The sequence below is a fragment of the Nomascus leucogenys genome, chromosome 14 (assembly GCF_006542625.1).
Source record: "Nomascus leucogenys isolate Asia chromosome 14, Asia_NLE_v1, whole genome shotgun sequence".
In the NCBI taxonomy this organism is placed as follows: Eukaryota; Metazoa; Chordata; class Mammalia; order Primates; family Hylobatidae; genus Nomascus; species Nomascus leucogenys.
Window position 1 is genome coordinate 7,095,119 of NC_044394.1, and position 18,624 is coordinate 7,113,742.

At 50.6% G+C, this 18,624-nt stretch overlaps 1 protein-coding gene and 1 long non-coding RNA gene across 5 annotated transcripts in view; one reads left to right on the forward strand and one right to left on the reverse strand.

Moving 5' to 3' along the window:
• Nucleotides 1-18,624, forward strand: part of MSI2 (musashi RNA binding protein 2) — a 429,839-nt gene that overhangs the window by 336,108 nt on the left and 75,107 nt on the right. For all 4 annotated transcript variants that reach the window (XR_004033315.1, XM_030827590.1, XM_030827591.1 and 1 more), the window contains exon 8: nucleotides 4,998-5,080. Coding sequence is in view for 3 of the 4 variants with exons in the window: in XM_030827590.1 (XP_030683450.1) it covers nucleotides 4,998-5,080 (83 nt within the window). In the remaining variant the exon portion in view is untranslated. The remainder of the gene's footprint in view (nucleotides 1-4,997; nucleotides 5,081-18,624) is intronic.
• Nucleotides 8,989-17,066, reverse strand: LOC105739065. The gene is made up of 3 exons (XR_001114928.2): nucleotides 16,913-17,066; nucleotides 14,925-15,030; nucleotides 8,989-10,130 (listed from the first exon to the last, which is right to left on the reverse strand). It is a non-coding gene; the product is annotated as an uncharacterized LOC105739065 (long non-coding RNA).

Here is an 18,624-nt window from a genome sequence, read left to right on the forward strand (position 1 = left end):
GAATGTTGGTGATGGCTGCACAGCATTTTAAGTGTACTTAATGCCACTGAATTGTGTGATTAAAAATGGCTACAATGGCCAAGCACATTGGCTGGTGCCTGTAATCCCAGCACTTTGGAAAGCTGAGGCGGGCAGATCACCTGAGGTCAGGAGCTTGAGGCCAGCCTGGCCAACATGGTGAAACCCCGTCTCTACTAAAAATACAAAATTAGCCAGGTGTGGTGGCGGGGACCTGTAGTCCCAGCTACTTGGGAGGCTGAGGCAGGAGAATCACATGAGCCCGGGAGGTGGAGGTTGCAGTGAGCCAAGATCGCGCCACTGCACTCCAACCTGGGTGACAGAGCGAGACTCCATCTCCAAAAAAAAAAGGCTAAGATGGTAAATTTTATGTTATGTATATTTTACCACAATAAAATACTTTTTCCGAAAAGAAGACTGTGATGCCACAAGGATTTTTCCCACCCATCACTCTATCCCAAATTTCTGACCCCATTGTTTTTGTCCTCCACTGCTCATTTTAATTCATTTTGGGGGTTATTCACCACTAAGTTACTAATTCATTGTAAATGCTAATGCATCTGTGAAATAAAAATGATTATATGTTAAGGAATAACACTTATTGATAATTAAGTGTTCTGTTGCTTCTTTGTTTTCCCCAAATGGAATAAATAAATATTTTAGACATAATCAAGTTTGTTTTCTCTGCTTGGGCCAAACAGACAGAGATGTTGAAATGATATAGGTCTTTAAAATAGGGCAAATGAGTCTTGACATCGCTGAATTGTTATGCATCCAGGGTACATAGGCTTGAAATCTAGGCTATCTCCTTTAATCAGGAAAATCATTTTTGTGATACTTGAATTTTGAGTCCTGTGGGGTTAGGAAAAGGACCAGCAGGGAGAATATCAGAGTCAGAATTTGAGATGATGCCCTGAGTCTTGCCCCGACCCTTCCCGGTGCAACAGTCTGCATTTTAATTCCTGTCTCCTAGCTCAGTCGCCCTTCTTCCCATCTCAGAGTGGGAAACTGGGGCATCAGAGAGTCCTGAGTGGTATGGAGGTGATGTGTGCAGTGGACCAGGAAGGAGCTGGTTTGCAGCAGGAAAGCAGCTTCCGTGGCAGGGAACTCAGCCATGGCCTGCGATGGTGACTTGACTTACTCTGGCCTGTATTCTAGGATCAAGTGTGGATCTTTACTTAGCTGCAAGGTGGCTTTAAACTAGGCTGTCCTCTGGCTTGTGGGGTGGTGCCCTTCAGTGGTGGCACCGACTTCATGTTCTTTACCCATAGCCAGCATGGGTTTTTCTCATGCATCCACTCTCTCCTGCCTTCAGTCCAGAGCAGCATGATTGGCCAAGTCAGCAGGCCTGGCGGGAGGAGGTTGTGTGCGGCCCCCCCTGTGTGGGATATGGAGGCAGCTGAAACCTAGAACCTTGCTGTATTAGTTTTCTGTGGCTGCCATAACAAATTACCACAAACTTGGTGGCTTAAAACAACAGAAACTTCTTGTCTCACAGTTCTGGAAGCCAGCGCTGCACTCCCCCAAGAGGTTCTGGGGGACAGTTGTTCCTTGCCTTCTGGAAGACCAGCTTCTCAAGACTCCAGGTGTTCCTGGTTTGTGACGGTACCACTCCATTCTCTGCCTACCTCTGTCTTCACATGGCCTTCTTCTCTTTCTCTGTGTCTCAGATATCCCCTGCTTGTCTTTTAAGGACACCTGTCATTGGACTTAGGGCCCACCCTAAATCCAGGATAATCTCTTCTCAAGATTCTTAATTAAATTACATTTGCAAAAGCTCTTTTTCCAAATAAGGTCACATTCATAAATTCCAGGGACTAGGACATGCATGTATGTTTGGAGGGCCACTATTCAACCTGCTACACTTGTCCTAATTAGCAGTGAGGTTCCCTAAAAACTGGCCGATCCTGGCTTGTTTTATTTGCAAGGTGCCTGGGCGTGGGGGCCGGGGCAGAGGGGTGACCTTCAAAGACAGACAAGACCCAGAGTGCCCCACAGGCTGGAAGTGAGGGGTGAGAGGGAGAGGCTGTCCCTGCATGGGTCCTCTGACTCGTGCCTGTTCGTGAATTGTGCAAGCAGAGGGCCATTGCCTGGTTGATCTCCACGTCCTTCACAATGCCTAGCACAGGTGGCAGCTGGTAAATGCAGAAGGAAGAGCGGAATCAGTCTTGAGGCAAAGCAGTGACTCAAGTGGATTAGCAAGATGCGCAGACCCTGAAGGAGCAGAAATGGCTCATTCAGTCACTCACTCAGCACTCGGTGTGTGTTAGGGGCCCTGTTCCGTCCTGAGAACAAGACCCCAGCATCACCCTCTTGCGGGGTGCTCTGGCTTGAAGGCACGCTGGCCGGTTTCCGTGGCCTCCGCAGTGCCGCCGCTCCCTCCCTGTGGAATTCCGGGAGGGCGCTGGCTCTTAATCCATTCTCCTGGGGCCAGTTAGGATCTGGGCCCTAGGAGGGTGGGGGGGCGGGGAGGGGATTAACCACAAAGATTAGGTCCCTGGCTGAGTGCTCCCGGGGTCCTTGACTGGGTGGGAGTTTTAACCTGATGTTTTTAAGGCTCCTCCCAACCCAGGATTCCTGAGACATACCCCCATAGGGTGAGCTGAATGCCCTCAGGAAACTGAAAGTGCTTAAAGGAGCGCTTGGGGAACAAATACCCCAAAGTCCAAAGAGAAGTGGCTTGGGGACGGTGTCAGCGTGGCTCTTCTCCTGCTCTGCAATGATCAGTGGGACCAAGGGCCAAGGAGAAGGAGATGCCCAAAGAGAGGGAATAGGATAGCATTCCCGGTAGCTTTCCCTCAAAGGACCTGGTTTAGGGGGCAGGGGGCATATAAACCTGGTGAAAAGTTTTTTTGTTGGATGGCATTTCAAACAACATATCATGTCAGATGTCAGATGTCTGCTTCAGGCCTCTAAGGTAACTGAGAACCTAGCTTTTACTGGGTGACACTGGGAGAAACTTGCCATCTTTGAGCCCCTCCGGCAGACACCCATGTCCACTTTATGGTATGTCTGATGCCACCTTATGTGTCTACAACAGGCTGGACTGGTATGCTGGGAGCACTGGCCCAGTATTTGGTGTGTGGTGGTAGCAAATGACATAATAAAGATCACGATTGCTGTGTTTCGTGGTCCTAGCCCTCTGTTTTACTGGAAATGGTTTGAGAGCAGAGAGTAGCCTTTTTTATTCTCGTACCGAAGAATCTGCTAGTCCCTGCAGGAGCTATGCTAAAGGAGCTCCACATATCAGCTCCCCGTTTTCTGGTGTTCCTTAGAAGTTGGTGGTGTTAGAGTTGGATGCGTGAGAGTCAGAAGGGACCTGAGAAATTCCCTCTCCGTCTTGTGTGGCAGGGACCCAAAATAGACACAGAGTTTGAAAAGGAAGCATCTGTATTTTACTCACTGACTGGAAACACAATTATCATAATATAATTGTGATAGAACAGCCATTCAGTTTTTGTCTTCCTGCTTGGTGTGTCTGGCTTAGTGTTCAGCCAGGTTCATACCTTTGGGGAGAAGAGTGTCTTAGTTGGGGCGGCTATAATGAAGTACCAAGGTCTAAGAAAAATGGTTTATTTCTCACAGTTCTGGAAGCTGGCAGTTAAGAGCAGGGTGCCAGCATGGTCATTTCTGGGAGGGCCCCCCTTCCTGTGTACAGACAGCTGCCTTCCTATTGCATCCTCTCATGGTAGAGAGAAAAAAACAAGCTTTCTGGTGTCTTTCTGTAAGGCACTAATTCCATTTATGAGGGCCCCATCCTCACGAACTCATCACTTCCCAAAGGCCTGAACTCTTAATACCATCACATTGGGAGTTTGGATTTCAACATGAATCTGGGTGGGGGGTGGGGGAGCGGAAGGGGGCAGCCGCAAACATTCAGATGGCAGCAGACAGCCTTGTGAATCCTGATTTGGGTTGTGACAGGAGGTGTGAAACCCAGGGTCCAGTTCTACCACCTTCATTTGCAGATGCAAGAGTTGAGGCTCAGAGAGGGGAAGGGGCTCCCCCAGATTAAACATAAAGTAGATGCACAGTGAGAACTGGAAGCCAGTCGCAGTCTCCCCATCAGTGTGTCTGCCCCCACGGCCTGTGCTCCCTTGCCACGTTAGCGCTACCACGTGGCAGCTGCATCCCATCCAAAGAGGGTGCAACCCTGCGTGAGGCCATGTGGTAAAGCAGTACTTACTGAGTGGGGTCACAGATGGGGCCACATGCTGGAAACACTGTCGGAGGCAGGAGGAGAAGAAAGAAAGGGGCAGGAGGGTAGGGAGAAGAACTGAGGATACTGAGCAGCAGTCGCCTGCCAAAATTCTTCAGTGCAGCTTGTCTAGCAAAGCCGGTCTCCAGCCGAGTAAATACAGTGGATAGCTGACGGGCTGACAGCAGGCATCAAACAGTCTTAAACTGCCCCAAATCCAGAGCGCTTTTGAAGCAGCAGTATAAAAAGGATGCCTGCGTGGAACAGAGGCCTGAAACTTTTAATAGTTTCTTCCAGGCCTCAGGATGTCCTGATGAGGTATTAGAGGAAGTAATTCAGGAAGAAAAGGACAAATAACCACCTCCGTCTGGAGGCCGACCCGAGGGCTGGCCAGGGTTGCTCGCGGAAAGGGCAAGCGTGGCCCTGCAGTGATCCACGAGGCTCTCGTTAGCCCACCTACCTGCTGCGGTGCACAGAGCCGCGGGGCTCTGACCCTTGTAAATAACAGACAAGTAAATTTCTTATTTGCTTCGGGGCAAATGTAAACCACACAGCGCCCGCTGCATGTGGGTGAAATCATTAACTTTTCCTCGCTGTCGGAAGGGTGCTCAGTACAAATTAGAAATCATTGCCTCCAACCTCAAGGCCCTCCCAAGGATCCTCCTACCTACCCCCAGACCAGGAGGCTGTCAAGACCTCAGGACTTCAGAGAAAAACTGGCCTGCCGGAACGGAACTCACCCCGCCTCTCTTTGTTTTTTCTTCCCTCTCTTTTCCTTTAGGGTTTGGCTTTGTCACTTTTGAGAATGAAGATGTTGTGGAGAAAGTCTGTGAGATTCATTTCCATGAAATCAATAATAAAATGGTAAGTGTGTAGGGGTTGTGCTGAAATGGAATGCCCCCTTCCTCTACGTACACACCCCGTCTTGCAGACTGCTCCTGCCCTTCATCAGGCTGGAGTGGGCAGGGGTGGGGAGGGGGCTAGATGCTCGGGGTCCAGGCCTGTGAACGGTAGCAGTTGTTTCATACTGAGGTGGACAAACTCTATAAAGGGCCAAGTCGTGAGTATTTTCATCTTTGCAGGCCATACAGCTGACTGCAACTACCCACTTCTGCTGGGTAGCGTCCACAGGCAATGCGTACATGAAGGAGTGGGGCTGTGTTTCAATAAAGCTTTGTTTATGGACACCAAAATTTGAACCTTATGTAATTTTCACAGATCACAAACTATTAATTTTTTAGCCACTTAAAATGTAAAAACCAGGCCAAGCATGGTGGCTCATGCCTATAATCTCTGCACTTTAGAAGGCCAAGGCAGGAAAATCACTTGAGGCCAGGAGTTCGAGGCCAGACCTCATCTCTTTTAAAAAAAAAAAAAAATTAGCTGGGCGCAGTGCACCTGTACCCCACCTACTCAGGAGGCTGAGGTAGGAGGATCACCTGACCCCGGGAGGTTGAGGCTGCAGTGAGCCATGATCACACCACTGCACTCCAGCCTGGGCAACAAAGCGAAACCCTGTCTCAAAAAAAATAAAAATAAAATAAAATGTAAAAACCATTCTTAATTCTTGGACTTTACAAAAACAGTCAGAGGGGCTGGATTTGACCTATGAGTCGTAACTTGCTGACACCTGGCTTAGGATATTCTTTTGCTGTGCAGCTTTTGAGGGGTATATCCTAGATAGGAAGTTTACTGCACCAAACTATTTTTCTCTTTGGGTCCTGCTAGAAAATTAACATTCCCTCCCTTGCCATCAATTAATTTCTGCCCTCTTGATCAGCTGCTTCCTTCCCTCTCTTTGGCTCTAAAGTTCCTTTTTCTGCCACAGCAGCCTCAAGAGGAAGGGAGGTTGGATTACTGGAAGTTTGGGAAGCCACGTAGGCCTCCCAGATCAGTGACCACCAGAGGGTGCCATATCATGCATAGCATTTGCACACTCAAAGTCTCAAACTCCTTTCTTCGGATGGAGTACGGGGGTGAGAATTCCCTTCTTTGTTGGTTCCAGAAAAATAGAAGCTCAGCAGGTGTTTCTGGAACCATCAGCAGGTCCTTCAGAGCAAAAACATTTTGGTTGGCCATGAGAGCCTCCAGCCTCAAGAGAAGAGGGAGGGCAAATTTGTGCTTCAATTGCAGCTGTAACTTTAATATTTTCTTCCTTTTGTCAAAACATTTCTTGCTTCTGAAACATGCATTCAGACATGCATTGTATATTGGTCTGATATGTGCTCACCAACTTTAAATTCAATAATAGAGCTTTTAGTGTGGATAAGATCAAAGCAATCTGCTTAGCATGTGGTGCTACAGGCCTGATTCAATATTTGACTTGCTAATTTTTTCCCAGGGCACTAAAATAATATTGTTCATATTGTTCCTTGCCATCATATGCATCTGAAATGAAAATACTCTTTTTTTGCGTACTGTATGTTGGAGGCATCGACTCAGACATTAAAATGGTAGGAGGGAGATAAACGTGACAGAATAACACAGGTCCCCTCATAGGCTTTCTCTGCTCCCCAAATGTCAGTGCAAGTTTACAGTTGGTACTTTTCTCTTGGTAGGTTACTACTTGCTATTTTTATTTTTATTTTTATTGAGATGGAGTCTTGCTTTGTCGCCCTGGCTGGAGTGCAGTGGTGCAATCTCGGCTCACTGCAACCTCCGCCTCCTGGGCTCAAGCAATTCTCCTGCCTCAGCCTCCCAAGTAGCTGGGATTATAGGCGTGTGCCAGCACACCTAGCTAATTTTTGTATTTTTAGTAGAGACAGGGTTTCGCCTTGTTGGCCAGGCTGATCTCAAACTCCTGACATCAAGTGATCCACCTGCCTCGGCCTCCCAAAGTGCTGGGATTACAGGCGTGAGCCACGGTGCCCGACCAGTACTAGCTATTTTTAAAATGAGAGAGAGAGGACTTAAATGAAACTTGTATCCAGTGCCCAGTTGCCTTGTTTATCCTAACCAGAGCATGCCACTGACAGGCTCCACTAAGGCTGCTGGGCAGTGGGGAATAGAAGAGAGTACTGGCAGATGCCATTCCTGTCCTGCCAAGCCTTAGGGGTTCATCAGGAAAGGCCAGATGTAGACCGGAAAGACATTGCTCCATTTGTCACCTTGAATGCATATGTGTAGCCCTTCCCTGTTGACAGGCTTTGAAACGAACCCGAGACACAGATGGGGAAAGGCGTTATCCTAGGAAACTGAGGCTCAGGGGATAGGTCCCAGGCTACCCAGAGAGTGAAGGAGCATACGTCTTGAGCTTACTGGTGCCAAAGGAACTGTATAGACAGTTGTTGGAGCTTGGGAGTGGGAGGGTGAATCCCCAGATAACCCGGGCAGCAATCAGGAAGTAGAGCTTCTGCCCCAGAAAAAGAACCCATGGGGGCTGGCTTGAAGCCAGAGAGATTTGCAGCCATTTTCCTGTTTCATATTTATCACCTTCTCTCCCACCCAGGTGGAGGTTGACTATGTCAGGTGCACGTAACTGGGTTTTTAGTGTAAGGGTTTGTGTTTGCCTCTGAATCTGGGGCTAGTACTTGTTCTTCAAGAGAATGAGCAAAGATGGAAGTAGACAAGAGGAAGAAGTGGGGGCAGATTGATTCGGATCACAGGCTTTGGGGGTGTTGGTCCACGTTCCCAGCACAGCCCAACAGTTATGAGCTCCAAGGTGGGGAGTTTAGAGGCCCTGGGAGAGGACTTTGGAGAAGAACACTGGGCCTTGCTGAGCTCCAGTAAGACAGGGCTGGTAATGATACTGCCTCATTGGGTTGTTACAGACTGGGTGACATACCACGAGCAAAGGGCTTAGCACAGTGTCTGCACAGGGTGCAAGCTTGATCCGTGTTAGCTCTTGCCATTATCCTTGTCATCATCCATGAGCTGTCGTTGAGAGAGATTTCTCCAGCCAATTCCCCTCCTCTGAAGAAGGGTGGAATTTAAAGGGTGTTGGTAGAGAAGCCTGGATCCTGAATTGTTTTGGTTTTTGTGATACTGGTTTCTACTTCTGAGGCCCAAAGAAAAGGAAATGAGTTTAAACTGGGCTGTGGACAGAATTCAAATGAGATATCCGGAAAAACTGAAAACTCAGAGACTGCCAAGCAGGAACATGGATGATTGTTAGAATGTGCGTAGGAATGTTTCATAAACAGGACTGTGCTGTGAAACCACAGACCCATCTCCTCAAACCCTCGCGATCTTTCTGGGCATTTGGCAGGAAGTGGCAGATAGCTGCACCCCCTGGTACATACTGGAGCCATGATTTTTTTATATTCACAGATAGGAAAGGTCTTACTGCAGATTAGTCACAGACATAGGACTTGAATCTAGGTCTTTTGATTCAATCTCATGTGCCTGGCATTTAGGAGACCCTGTATAAATAATTGTGGACTAAATAAAGGATTCACTGAAGGACCACATGTCTGTGAGGCACATATAGTTCCTAAAGCCATCGCCCATCTAATTGGGTTGGGGAGTCTCTTCCTGGGCATTTTTTTAAATGGAGGTCCTTCTCTACCATGCAGAAGGGCCAGGAGCAGGCATGAGTCATTCCACTCACAGGGGACCAGGATGGCTGTCTTTGGGAAGTGGGGATCACAGGAACCCTTCCCTTCATTCCCCATGTAGGCCCTGCCTTAAGGAGGTTATCTCCAGGCAGCAGGATGCCCAGAAAGACCCCACATGACACCCTTTCACACATAAAGATCCCACTAATAGCTGACATTGGGTGGTATAAACTACATACTCTACTAAACAGTTTATGCATCATGCATCTTATTTCATTTGATTTTCACTTACTCTTTAATCATCCCTATTTACAGATTGGCAAGACGAGGCAGAGAGAGGTTAAGCAGTTTGCCCAAGGTCACATGGTCAGCAAATGGCAGCCCCAGAATTCGAGCCCAGAAAGCTATACTCCAGAGCTCACGTCTGTACCCATCAGACTGTGTGTCCTCTTCCGGCCGAAAGGGACTTTCAGGGTTATGTAGCTGGGCTGCAGGCCCTCCGCCACTGACCGCCCTTTCCCAGTCAGCTGTGTCGTGGCCCATGTGGTTCCCTGTTCTCCTGGGAGAAGAGCAGAGGAGACAGGCCAGATTCCCAGCTAGGGAGAAGGACCACGCTTGGGTTTTACAGGTCCCAGATCTCCATGCCTCTTCCTCCACTGCCACTGACACAGATAAGTGACGAGCATGGGCCAGGAGCTGACTGCCACCCAAGCTCAGGGCCAAACCCACAAGCTCTCCAAGCCAGAGCAAAATGCAAATGTGGCTCTTTATCAATAAACACACACACATGCATGCACAGAGCCACCTCGTGACCCGCCAGAGAGGGGACCCTCCCTGGCTACTCTGTGTGTTCCAGTGCGGGTGCAGCTAATAATGCCTCCCGTGGCGTCCCCCTGATTGAAGCAGCCCCTGAGCAGCAGGGACACTTGCTTGATGAGTCGCCAGAGCCCAGCCTTCAAGCGGCCTCCTGACGAGCCGGGCAGCAGCAGGAAGGGAGGTGAGAATTGACAAGAGCCACCTCCAGGCATCTGCAGAGGCCTAGTACAGCCTAGAGCTTGAAATGATGCTGGGGAGCCATCACCACCCTCGTTGGGTGAGAGCATGGGTACAGCCTGAAAGGTGCCTGGGACGAGGGCATCTCGGGTAGAGCCTTTCCTCACACCTGAGTCAACAGAAAGGAATCGGTGCTTATAGGCACTGGGACCATGCTTTATGTGCGTGCTGTCTCCTTTTGTCTTCATAATATCCTGAGCAGGGGTCCTCATCGCATTTTACAGAGGGGTTCACTAGAGCTCAGCAGCAGTGGATCTTCCTTGGTGGGACAGTTCTAAGGGGCAGAGCTGGGATTTGAACCTGTGTCATTCTGGTTCCGAACCCTCTGTTCTTCTCATTATACCTTGCTGCCCATTTAGGCAAACCTAGTATTTGAAAAATATGGATTTATATGATGGGTGAGTATCAAGAAGAGTTTTTATTTGCTTCATACAATACTACTGCAGGATTACTTTAAATCAACTTTGTCCAACCCATGACCCATGGGCCATATGTGGCCCAGGATGGCTTTGAATGCAGCCCAGTGCAAATTCATAAACTTTCTTAGAACATTATGAGATTTTTTTTTTAATTTTTTTTTAAAGCTCATCAGCTATCTTTAGTGTTAGTGTATTTTATGTGCGGCTGAAGACAATTCTTCTAATGTGGCCCAAGGAAGCCAAAAGATTGGACACCCCTGCTTTCTGTTTTTTTTGTTTGCTTGTTTGTTTGTTTGGAGACAGAGTCTCATTCTGTCACCCAGGCTGGAGTGCAGTGGCACGATCTCGGCTTACTGCAACCTCTGCCTCCCAGGTTCAAGTGATTCTCGTGCCTCAGCCTCCCGAGTAGCTGGGATTATAGGCATGTGCCACCACGCCCAGCTAATGTTTTGTGTGTTTCTAGTAGAGAGAGGGTTTCACCATGTTGGCCAGGTGGTCTAGAACTCCTGGCCTCAAGTGATCCCCTTGCCTCTGCCTCCAAAAGTGCTGGGATTACAGGCATCAGCCACTACACCTGGCTGCACCCCTGCTTTAAAGAGTCCTTTTTCCTACTCCTTCAAGGTGATAGGATTTACAGAAATTTGCTAAGTAACTCATGGATACGGCTACTTTGGTTGTCCCTTGTCTTGGAATGAGAGGTCTGGATGCTGGTAATCAAAGTGTAGTCCGTGTACCAGCAGCCTTGGCAGCCCCTAGGAGCTGGTTAGGAATGCAGAGTCCCAGGACCCACCCTAGACCTACAGAGTCAGAATCTGCATGCTGACAAATCCCCAGTGACTGGTGTGCACATTAAAGTCTGAGAAGCACCAGGCAAGGGCCACTGCTAATGACAGATAATGTGGGAGTTGTGGGTCATAAATTGCCCAGCCATTGTCATCAGAAGGAAGGGACTTGGGAATGAAGGGAGCATGGAGTCAGGCCAAATGGGGCCAAGCCAGGCCTGGCACCTGGACCTCCAGGCCAGTCTGGTGCTCTTGGCACCACTCCATACTCCCTCTATGGTCAAACAGAGACCAGATTTCGGAAGATCTCCCAGAGGAAGCTCTCAGTGCCAGGGACTGCTCCCGCCCCTCACCATGCCCTACCCCTCTGGGTGCAGGCCTTGGAGCATTGCTTGCAGAAGACACGTGAGGCATGCATCTGTTGGGGTAAAGGGCTCGATTCTCCTGAGTGAGGTGCACATGTCCTTGTCCCCAAGTCGGGACCTGCTGGGTCACTTAGAGGCACCAAGAGAGCCTTGGAACCTGAGCCTGAATCCCAGGTCCACCGCTGGTGATTCTGTAACCACAGGTGAGTGCCCTACCTGTCTGCACCAGTTTGCTCCTGTGGGAAATCAGAAGGTTGAGGATGGCTGCCTTTTGCAGCTTATATAAAGCCCTGATTTGATACCTGGAGGTCTCCGCCTGTTCTGTTGTAGGGTATGAAATTGGGTAGCCTTGAAGGAATCAGCCCTTGATAACTTCAAGTTTCCCCCATTGGGCCTAAGCCAGGGGCCAGCAAATTTTCTATAAAGGGCCAGAGAGTCTCTGTCACATCTACTCAGCCCTGCCATTGTAGCACACACACAGTCCAGGCAATATATAAATGAAGGGGCGTGGCTGTGTTCAAATAAAGCTGATTTACCAAAACTCATGGCAGCTGGGTTTGGGCTGCTGGCCACAGTTTGTTGACTCCTGGGCTAAACTAATCGAGCTCAGAGCAGGCCCAGTCAGGCAGGGGTCCAGTGAAAGGCATTTAGCCAAATGGTCAGCCAGTTTCACTATTGAGCACACATTATTAGGGGCAGAGTAGAAAGGGGGTGCCCCAAACAGGCACGGAGTTTGGGGATAGCAGCCTGTGGAAAGTATCAGTGCCTTCATTCTTTGAGGGAGCCCCCAGGTGGAGAGTGACACAGTGGTCAGAACAGAATGCTGTCAACCAGGGAGGCCTTCCTGATAGAGGGTGCCTCAAGTCCTCAGTGCTGAACCCCCTTCCACTTCCCAGCTTTGTGGCCGTGGGTAAGTTACCTCTATGTTTTGGCTCTGTGGTTCCCCTTTCTGTAAAACAGGTTGTGGTAGTGCCTACCTCGGAGAGTGCTGTGACTAAGACTTGTAAGGGGTTTGGAACAGAGCCAGGCCATGGCACGCTCTAGCCTGGGGCTGGTCTCCATGGATGGGCTGGTCACAGCACCGCAGCCCTGAGTCCAAGAGGACAGCTCAGGACTCTCCTCCCTTCTTATCCTTCTGCCCTTCCTTCCCCAGAACCCCCTGTTCCGAGTCAATCCCCCAGGTATGCCCTGGGCTGAAGGGTAGCAGGCCTAAGCTCTCAGTAGGCTTTGCTCTTAGAAGTGGATTTTTCTGGAACCTTCTTAAAGAATGAGTCAGGTGAAGAGTGGGACTCAGCTTTTCCGGGACCTAGACAATCACATCTCTTGGCCACTGTCATCATTGTCATCATTCTTAGAATTATTTTACTGAGCAAATACAGAGTTAGCAGGTAAGGAGGCCCTCAGCAGATTATAAGTCAGTACAATGCAAGTGTGCAGGACCTGGGCAGGACGGGGTCCCAAGTCTACAGGGCAGGGATGAAGAGTATGAGGTGGGCACTCTCAGTGCCTCTGGGGATGGTCCTAGGAGAGGAGGTGGTGCACCTCCCAAAGCAGGAGGAGCCAAGAGATGTGATTGTCTAGGTCCCGGAAAAGCTGAGTCCCACTCTTCACCTGACTCATTCTTTAAGAAGGTTCCACAAAAATCCACTTCTAAGAGCAAAGCCTACTGAGAGCTTAGGCCTGCTACCCTTCAGCCCAGGGCATACCTGGGGGATTGACTCGGAACAGGGGATTCTGGGGAAGGAAGGGCAGAAGGATAAGAAGGGAGGCGAGGCCTGAGCTGTCCTCTTGGACTCAGGGCTGCGGTGCTGTGACCAGCCCATCCATGGAGACCAGCCCCAGGCTAGGGTCAGCTTCTGGGCCCTGCCACCTGGCAAGGTGCCCAGTGATTGGGCTCACCCCCCCCACTCCTTCCAGCTGCTCCTCCTCAGCCCTGAAGACAGCTCAGTCGGGAACCAGCCCAAAAGTGGTGGGTGTATTTGTGTGTGGGGAGGGGGCGGGTAATGTGGGTGGAATTAACTAGGCTTCTGTATTCACGATCCTATTTGTAGCGTCATTCTCACTCGTAAGCTAATTTTAGCCATCCATTCTGCTTCTGTTGCCATTTATAAAATGAGAATGTCAAATGCAATATTCAACAAGCAGGATGGAGGCAAAAAAGGAAATGCCAGAGAGGCATTTAATAAATGAATCTGGTGTTTACGTGGGAGAGGGAGAGATCCTGCCCCCCACGCATCACACACGCGAGCGAGTGCACATGCTGTTTGTGTACAGCCTGTGTTAACGAGAGCAGAGCGATTAGTGTGTTGGGGGAGGCCGGGTGGTTTGGTGGTAAATGTTTGTTGCTCTTTAGGCAGAAATAATTTGGCCTGCAGGGAGTGGCCTCCCAGTTGCCTGAGTGGTTCGCTTGCCCTTCATCTGTCCTCTGGCAACGTCAGTGTAGGCAGGGCCAGGGAGGTCAGTGGTCTGTCTCCTCAGTGTCTCAGCACCCAGTGCCTCTGGGCTTTTCTGAACGTGCTGCCACCAGCGTCCCCGTACTCCACCCCCAGGGCGCAGGGTCATGAGAGGGGAGCATGGAGACCACTAGGAGGGGCTGCTCCCCCTTCTTTTCTGCCTCTTCCCCGCGCAGAAGGCAGGGCATGAACAGTCTGCGCCCGTGTGCAGCTGCAGAGACCAAGCCCAGAGTAGTGTGTCTCTTGCCTGGACTCTTGCCAATTTCTCTTCTAGTTTCCCCAGGGCCTGGGGGTTCTGTCCCTGGTTCTTCCTTTGCCCTCTTCTTTCAGCTGCTCTGCCGAGAAATGAAGGCTCAAGCCATACCTTTTATTTTTTCCCTCTTTTTTTTTTTTTTTTTTTTTTTTTTTTTTGAGACGGAGTCTCGCTCTGCCGCCCAGGCTGGAGTGCAGTGGCGCAATCTCGGCTCACTGCAAGCTCCGCCTCCCGGGTTCACGCCATTCTCCTGCCTCAGCCTCTCCGAGTAGCTGGGACTACAGGCGCCCGCCACCACGCCCGGCTAATTTTTTTTGTATTTTTAGTAGAGACGGGGTTTCACCGTGTTAGCCAGGATGGTCTCGATCTCCTGACCTCGTGATCCGCCCGCCTCGGCCTCCCAAAGTGCTGGGATTACAAGCACGAGCCACCGCCCCCGGCCTTATTTTCTCCCTCTTTTAAATAAATGAAGTTAGGCCCCATGCAGGGCCTCTGGCCCAGCCCACCATGCACTGGGGTAAGCACTCCTCCAGCCTTGTGGCGGAACCTGAGCACCTACCTGCTGGAGGCTGAGGTTTCTTTCCACTTTGAAATGCCCTTGCAGGTTCCCAGAAATGAAAAGGAGGACAGCTGCTGCTGCCACCATCAGCTTTTTCCCCAAGTAGTGCAGCGTGGGAAGCTCTCTTTGCACATCCTGCTGATGAAAGCAGGGAAATGGGACCTACCTGGACAGGTGCGGGGAGGGTTAGGGAGAAAGGCAGTGACTGTGTGCTAAGAATCTGCTGTGCTGGGGAGGCTGCTGCTCTCTCTCTTCCTCTTCACTCCCCATTCTGGGATTTCAGTGAACACAGATGTGACCTGACTTCATCACCTTCAAAGGCACTCACCTAGGCTCCATGTGGAGAGGGCAAGGTGTGACTCAGCTAACTTTATCCAGTGCAAGCACTTTATAGGATTAGCTCCGGGAGCCCTGTGGGGTAGGCACAGCTGTCACTGTTTTAGAGATGAGAAAATTGAGGTGCAAAGAAGTTAGTCAGCTGGTCTCAGCTCAGAGAGCCGGCAAGTGGAACAGAGATTTAAAGCCAGGAGCCTTAGCCCTAGGCTAGACTGCCGTATAACACACTAGGCACCCACTCTCAGATCTGAGCAGGGCGGGGGCTGCAGTTATTGGGGTACATCTCAGGTGATATTGGGGACCAGCTCCTCTCTACCCATTGCCCAGATTCTGAGGGCCTCTGAGGGAAAAGCCACATCTCAGCCACATTCATTTCTGTGTCCACACCCAGCCCCTGCTTGGTAAATAGTAGATGCCTAATGTTTATTTTTGGTTTATGACCTATTTTACTTTGCCATCGCTGATTGTAATACAACACTGAGCAGAGGAAACAGTGGATGAAATTAATTCTGGAAGTGGTGAGATCAGTTGTGGAAGCTAGCATCGGGAAAGGCTTTGTGAACTAGACCCAGATAGGCCTTGAGGGTTGGGTGGAGGGTGTGTGGAAGGGCTGTGTGAGGTGGGGTCGGCGGGGGGGTGGTGGCTGAGGACGGAGCAGGGGTTTTGAAGCTGGGGGTCTCTGATTGAATTCTGGCTGTGCCCTTGGGCAAGTCATTCCTCAGAACCTCTGTGTCCTTTTCTGCTGTAACTATGAGGTGGGTAAGGCCATGGCACAGAGGAAATGAGGCTCCGTGCAATGAAGGAGTTGACAACCGTGGACATTCTTTGAGGACTTCTGTGTGCCAGGCACTGTGCTTTATATCCATTATGTGTATATGTTATGTAATATATGAAAATTACGAGGATGTTGTGGCTGTGCCTACTTATGGATAGCACTCAATAAACAGTGCGTGCCTTCCTCCCCAGAGTAACCCTCCTGAGTCAAGATTAGAAGTCTAATAGGTCTCTCAATGCCTTTTGCAAACAGGTCTGGGCCATTTGTAACATGCATGTGTCCTGGAAGGTAGACATTCCTGCTGCCTGCCTTCCCCTATGGAAGCTGGCAGCTCCATTTCCCTTTGCACAGTAACCCCGTCCTCTGTAGACTTCATGGGCAGGTCCCACATCCATGAGGACCTTTTTGCAGTAGAACAAGAAAAGTTATCATTTACAAGTAGGTCCCCTGGTGCTTGGCCACACGCTGGTCCCTGTCCACAAGGACAGTGCCTGATTAGGATGTCTGGGAAGGGAGGAGGGAGGGTCTCTTCCGCTCAGTTTCCAGTATCCACAGTGACCAGCTGGGAAGCCTGTGTGTGTTAGGCCGTTCTCACGTTGCTATAAAGAAATACCTGAGACTGGGTAATTTATTTAAAAAAGAAGTTTAGTTGGCTTACAGTTCAGCAGGTTGTACGGGCATGGTGCCAACATCGCTAGGCTTCTCGGATGGGGGTGGGGGGGCCTCCAGGAGCTTTTACTCATGGAAGAAGGCAAAGTAGGAGCAGACACGTCGCATGGTGAAAGCAGGTGCAAGCAAGAGAGAGAGTGCAGGGAGGTGCCACACATTTTTAAGCAACTCCGAGTAAGAGCTCACTCATCACCAAGCAGGTGGCCCAAAGCATTCACAAGGGATCCACCCCCATGATCCAGACGCTTCCCACCAGGCCCCACCTCCAACACTGGGGAGTACATTTCAACATGAGATTTGGGCGGAGACAAATATCTCAACTATATGACTACCTGAGTTTGCAGAGGGCAGAAGCGCTCGTACCAGTGAGGGAAAAGGACTGCAGAGTGGTTAGGGACCCTTCCCCTGCCAGACTGAAGGACCAGGGCTTCCCAGCGCAGCTGCCAGGATTTACAGGGGTGCAATTGCTGCCTCACCAACCCCCTAGCCCCTTAATGGCTTCTTAAGGCCTTGCCCTCACCTGGCCACATACTCACGCTGCTCAGGAATCCATCTTGGCCTCTGGCCCTGGACAAGAAGAGCAACTGGATGGAATTGAAACCCTGGAGCAGATGTTAGAACTGAGTAGAGGTGACCTGGTTCTCTGAAGGTCACGCAGGGAGTGATGGTGACACGCCCATCTCAAGTGGGAGCTGCACATGGAGGGGAGCCGAGGTTCCTGCGTTTCCCTCCCCGGGCCACTCCTCCTCCCCTAGGTGGGTTCCACCCCCTCTCCTTGTCATAGCCTCTTTCTCCAACTCATTCAACAGCTCTCTCTCAGCAGTGCCAGCTTCCTGGGTATGAGGCCTGAGCCGTCGCTTGGCCCTGCCCTCAGAGGCCCCCACGCTGGTCTAATGCTCTGCTGTTTGTTGCCGTCTTGCAAATCCTAGTCATTGTTGGTCAAAGGACCCCTCGTTGTCTTTTTGTCGTGGGCCCTGTTCGTTCTGCTGTGAGGCTGACTCAGGGCCAGGTGCCGTGCAGGTACACGGTAGGAGAGTTGAACTCTGATCAAGGGCTTGTTTTGTGTTTATCTTCCTTGCTTTGCAAGTTCCTTGAGGGTGGGTCTCCCCGAATCTTGATTATAAACCTGCAAGAGGCTTACAAAATGTCCTGCTTTTTGTGGGGTCTCCGGAAAGGCTTGTGATTGGCAGAGGGGGCAAGAGAGCACTGACCAGGAAGAAAAAAGGCTGTGGCCACTGGATGGCAAAGGAGGGCTGTGTGGGGAGGTGTGTGTGACATGTGGTCTCTGGAGGCCAAGCTCACCCCCTCCTGCCTCAGTAGCAAGATGTGTGTAGCTGTCAGGCTCTAGGCAAGACACTTTACACCTGAGTAGCATCTCCCCTCCTCTTCACCATCTCCCTGGGCGGGGCTCAGGGCCTAATGGCCAGAGGAGAGGATCTTCAGAGAAACAATGCTGGCGTCAAGCCCACCAGAACCTGGCTGGGGAAGAGGTCAAGCTGATCAGGGGCAAGACCAGGTCAGGCCTCTTATGTCTGTTAGGAAACGCCACAGAAGGACAGGTACCCACCCTAGAAGCTGCAGGACATCCTCTCCTCCTGAGCCCTTTCCTCCCTCTGCTCCCCTCCCCTTTCTGTTAGCCAGACAGTCAGATGGTCAAGGTTGATACCTGGGCACTGGGGAGTTTTATCCGTTGAAATGGGCCTCTCCCCCCGCTGGAGGACTAAACAGTCTCAGACATGACCTGTTTGCAGTGAGAAACGAAACCGCAAACACTGGCCTCTTCAGGCCAAACAGGCTCTCCTTGTGCTGAACGGTACATCAAGGCCACAGTCCAGGGCTTGGATTTCCCTCTAGGCCCCAAGGCCGCGTGCTGACTGGGTTCTTTTGTACAGAGACCAGGGAAAAACAAAAGCCCTTTACTTCCCAAAGCTTGGCATATTCCTCAGACTGCCAGCCACCGTCCCCAAAGAAGCCAGGGCAGTGAGCTTAACTTTGCAAGGGCTTCGGATCCACTGGGGAGGAGTGGCCACTCATAGCAGCTACAGGGAAGCCGTCCTTGCAGAAGCTCCAGCACCTCCTCTGAAAGCCAGTGCTAAGCATTCCCTGCTAGGGAGAGGGTGTAACGCAGGGCCACAGCACCCACTCTCCTGGCTTGGGCTGGGGCTATAGGCAGATCGGGATTAACATCCCAGCCCTGCTCACAGGTACTGGGTCTGGACCACAGGTTAGATGTCTGAGTCTGAGCCTC